A 4868-nucleotide genomic window follows, 5' to 3' on the forward strand; every position below is an offset into this window, starting at 1 on the left:
GGGGGGGGACACCCCACGGGCTTACAGGAAGGGGACGGGGCGGTGGGTGACGGTCCGGCGTTTCTCGCAGCCCCGCTCGCCTTCACCATGCTGCAACGCACCCGCGTCTCCAAAGGCAGCTCCATCTTCTGGGGGAACGCCAGCCTGGATGGGCGGCTCAGCCATCTCCTGGAGGGGCTTAATGTCACCCAGGTGCTGCCGCTGGAGCCCCCGGACGTGTGGGCCAGGCGGCAGCAGGACGTGACCTCCTACCTGATCCACTTTGGCCAGCTGGTGAAGCTCTTCAACAAGGAGAGGCCCATGAACTGTGAGTGGTACCCCGGGGAGGGGGGGGGGCACAGGGACGGGTCCTGCTGGGGAAGGGACCCCCCCCCCTGCACTGCCTGGGGACAGGGACGGCTCCTTGGGGACAGCTGGGCAAAGGGACGGGGGACACACGGCCATGTGCAAAACCTCCTTCTGGGCAAAAGCAGCCCTTCTGCGGAGCCGGGAATTTCTTAACCCGGAGCGCAGCCTGGGAACAGGGTGATGCTCAACCTCCTGCTGCCCCTCGGGAAAAGGGCCGGGGGCTGCGGCCCGGGGGGGATGGTGAGGTGTAGGAACCCTGCCTGCACCCTGCCTGCATCCCACCTGCATCCCACCTACATCCCACTTGCATCCTGCCTGCACCCTGCCCGTACCCTGCCTGCATCCCGCAGCCTGTGCGGGAGGCATGGGATGCTGACGGCGATGGTTTTGGGTTCCTGCCTGCATCGCCCTGCTAAGCCCCCGTTCCCCCCGATGTTCCCGCACAGGGTGTGTTCTACCTTCATTTTCTTGGTTACCCCCAAACCAGTTTTGCCCCAGCTCTGCATTTCTTTACCTGGGCCCTCGGGGAGCACTTTTTCACCTCGGGGCCTCCAGTGTGAGCCCCGTGCCTCCTCTCGCCCTGCATCCTCACACCTCCCCATGCCGCATCCTTCCGTGAGAGTGATGAATCTCTCGTTCTGTGCCGAAAAACCTCCCGTCTGTAAACCTGAAGCTGTGCTGTACGCAGGTAAGGAAGGGAAAAACCAAGCACGGCCTCCTGTCTGTTGGGAAAGTGGATGCTGCTGCTAAACCCAGTGAAAGCGAAGCTGTGGGTGGGTCGGGCGGCACGAGGCTGAGGCCTCGCAAACTCAGTGCATGGCTCGGTGCCAGCAACAGCAAGGGGCGGCCAAGGACAGGAGCGTGCTGACCCTCCCTCTGTCCCCGCAGACACCCAGAGCCTGAGCTGCCACCTGGGCTGCCAGCTCTTCCCCAACGGAACGGCCCACAGCTTCTACGAGGTGACCCTCAACGGGACGGCCTTCCTCAGCTTCCATGTCCCCAATGCCACCTGGGAGCGGCGCTGGCCCGGCGGAGACGCGGTGGCCGCCTTCGCCCAGAGGGAGCTCATGAAGTACCCCAAGACCACCCGGGACCTCCAGCATTTCCTCAACACCACCTGCGTCGGCATCCTGCGGGCTCAGAGCGCCGCGACGGGTCCGTGGTGGGACTGGGAGGGGGAGGACACATGTGGTGGCACGGTGAGGGTGACCCCAGTCATCACCTCCATCCCCTCTCGCCTCTTGCAGGAAAACAGAGCAGCCGGTCGCACGCTCCGCTGGTGCTGGGCCTGATCCTGGGGACCTTCGCCTTGCTGGGCATGGCCGTGGGGATCTTCTTGTGCACGGGAGGCAGCTGCTGGCGGAGACAGCAGCTGTCCCCGCGTCACCCCGTGGAGGCAGGGGATGGACCCTCCACCACCCCGTGGAGGCGAGGACGGAGCCCGTGCCCCTGCAAGGGATGTTATCTCCCCAGCGCCGCAGGCTTTGCTCCCAAAGGACACCGGTGGCTTTCCCTGCCTGGTCCAAGCTGGGGTGACACCTCCCCGCCAAGAGCGGCACCCTGCCCCGGGGGACGGTCCCCACGCCGGGCTGGCACGGTGCACTGAGACTTAACGCTTGGCACAGCTGGAAAAAATGGGGAAAAGGGGCGGTATGTGCGTGGTAGGGGGGAAAGCGGCACGAGAAAGGGTTAATATGACGGCACTGAAACGTTCCGTTCCGTTATCCCAGTTCCAGTGGGGAGAAACTCCCGGGAGGGAGGATGTCACCCAATAAACCCACCCGTCAGCTCTCCCACCCCGCTTGTATTTGTCACATCCCCGTCTTCGCACGAGGCACCGAGGCTGAGCGCAGACTGCTGTGACGGGACAGTTTTTCTGAGCAGACCGACGCGTTCGCCTCTCTCCTGTAAGGATGCGCATCCCGGAGGGATGCGGGAGCTCAGGCAACGCCGGGCGAGGGGCAGGGCAGGCGCGGGGCCATGCGCTGGGGACCCCAAGGCGAGAAACCCCCTCCGTGAGGACTACAAAAGGGAACGCGGAGCTGCATCACTATAGCGCTCTACAGCTTTCACCGCTTTATTTTCCTTTTCTGCAACCTCGAGCTGAGCTAAAACCTGCCCTTTGACCGTTTAGACTTCGGTTATATTAATAATAAAGTCTTGGCCGCATTTCCCTTTCGCCCGTAGCAAGATTTTGAGCACAACTTGTCCTCGTCTCCACTGGCCCCAGGGCAGAAAGGGCAGGGGATGAGCCAGGAGCTGGCGGTGGCCACCAAAAAATGGGACAGCGCAGGAGGCAGGAGCTTTCCTGGATTAACTTTCACCTCGTTCCTTCCTAAACACCCTTCCCTGCGGCTCAGAGGAGGGGAAGATGGGAAAAGAGACGCAGGACAGAAAGGGGATGGGAAGATGACATAGCGGTTGTCCATAAGGAGGGAACAGAGGAGGAGGTCTCCAAAGACCACATCTCGTCACTCTGGCCACCCGCCACCCCCCGCCCCAGCAGCCCCCCGGGGCCGGGGCGCTCCCCACCCTTCAGCGGGCTCCTTTGCGAAAGGGAAATGGCAGCCAAGAGCCCGGAGGGTCCAAAAACCCGCTGCTGCTGCTAAAGAAGCGCCCTCGGTGGGGAAGCTCTGCTGCGGGCCAAGCGCTGCCTGTCCCCGCCCCGGGAATCGGGGGACACGAGGCTGACGCTGAAGGACGAAGGCAGTGGGGTTTGGGATAAAAACGCTTGGAGGCAACTTCCAGAGAGGAGAAACCGCTGCGTTCACAGCTCTGCTTTGGTTTTGGGACTTGGGGCGTCTCTACTGCCCGCACCTGGAGGCAGACGTTGCACCGTGGTCCCAAGACCCCAAGTGATTTTCATCCCAAATTCCCCCACCCCGTCCCGTGGCTGCAGCTCCTTCTTCTGGTTCCCACGGGAGAGCGATGCCGGGGTTAGGGATGGCACCCAGGAGAAACCGGGGAGGTCTGGGACAACAGGGCTTGTTTTGCTTTTCGTTTCTGAAATGCGTCATCTTTTTTGGACAGATGAGGAAGTCTCCACTTTAAACAGCTCTGGAAAAGCCTTTTTCCTGCCCCCAGGCTCCCCGTGTCCGTTGGTCGCAGCAGGAGAGTGCTCCAGAACAGAGCCAAATTTGCTGCTGACCTCTGAAGTCTCCACCAGCGCTCACAAAGGGGATGGGGCAGCGCCCAGCCCCAGGGATCCCCCCCAAAATAGAAGGATCCCAAGAAATAGCCTCATCCTGGACCATCCCCATGTGTAACGCACCCAAAGCTGCCACCTCTCTGTCCCAGGGCCACCTCCTTGATGGTGGCCACCACCTGTGCCCCATGTGGGCATGGTGGCCAAGAGCTGAGGGGTTATGGCAACAACATCCACATCCTACTCCAGCACAGCTCCAAAATTTCTCTTCCTTATCCCCGACTCACCTCATGGTGGGGCCACCAACACTCGTCCTGGAGCGGTACGTTGGGGACACATGGCCATCTGCAAGCCAGGGTCCCTCCGCACAGCTGCTCAACCACGTACCATCTCTCCCGTGCCTGGTAGCCACATCCATGGCCCATCCTCTCCCAAATTTGGCTGCTCTTCCACCCTCAATCACGGCTTGGGACAGGCACCAAGCCTTCGCTGTGTACACTGTCAACCCAGGGGTGGTTTTAATTTGCTCCTCAGGGTTTTTTTGGCTTTCTGCAAGAGGGTGAACACACCTGGGAGGCTTTAACCCCCCCTTACTCAACATCTCCCCCAACATCGACTTAAATTTCTGGGGGCAGGAGGAAGGGATTATCGTTACGAATGCCCCTGACATCTGTGCTGGTGTCATCACAGCTTTAAAGACTAAACAAGCCCCGTTCTGAATTCCCCAGCGGTCACATTGTCACAGCTGTTTTCATTTCTACCATCGCCAGGTTTCAAACATCCTTTTTAACCCGGGGGGGCGAGGGGGATTTGCAACACACACAGCCTCCGGCCAGCCCAGATGCTTTGTTTGGGGGGGAACGGGACAGGACCCAACATCATTTTGGGGGTGGAGGCTGCTGGGTATCTGCTTTGGAGCAGCTCCCGCCCAAGAAGGGGCAGGTCCACGGAAATATTTGAGGGCTGTGCTGGCACATCCCTCCTTGGAGGGGTTGCCCAGGCCCCATGGCTGCCCTCTTCCCTTTCCTCTCACCTCCCAGGTCAGGGGAAGTGGGAGGAGAAAGCTGGCTGGTGGCCACAGTCAACAGGGCTACGTGGCCCTCGGGATTGAAGGGCAGCTTCTGGGCAGCGGGATGCCACCAGTCCCACCACACCTCCCACCCTACACCCAACCAGGCCGTCCCCTCCCATGCCCTGGGGACCCGCTTGGGTCTGAGCGACCCCACCCAGGAGAGATGCTCCACCACCGCTCATCAGCCCGGAGGGACTGTTAATCCCCAAAATTGCTCCAGTGATGAACCATCGCTCCACCTCCCCTTCCCAGCCAGAGCCCCCCCCCCCCCCCGACCTTCAGCCCCTGGAGCAGAGCGGGCAC

At 61.4% G+C, this 4868-nt stretch overlaps 1 protein-coding gene across 1 annotated transcript in view; it reads left to right on the plus strand.

The window, feature by feature from the left end:
- Positions 1 to 9: 9 nt before the first annotated feature.
- PROCR (protein C receptor, endothelial) overlaps positions 10 to 4868 on the plus strand; it is a gene marked incomplete at its 5' end in the record, with an annotated part of 6939 nt that continues 2080 nt past the window's right edge. The window contains 3 exons of the mRNA XM_009887376.1: positions 10 to 307; positions 1237 to 1503; positions 1596 to 1744. Of these exons, the coding sequence (XP_009885678.1) occupies positions 10 to 307; positions 1237 to 1503; positions 1596 to 1744 (714 nt within the window). The remainder of the gene's footprint in view (positions 308 to 1236; positions 1504 to 1595; positions 1745 to 4868) is intronic.

Source organism: Charadrius vociferus, unplaced genomic scaffold, assembly GCF_000708025.1.
Source record: "Charadrius vociferus isolate BGI_N301 unplaced genomic scaffold, ASM70802v2 scaffold406, whole genome shotgun sequence".
Classification (NCBI taxonomy): Eukaryota; Metazoa; Chordata; class Aves; order Charadriiformes; family Charadriidae; genus Charadrius; species Charadrius vociferus.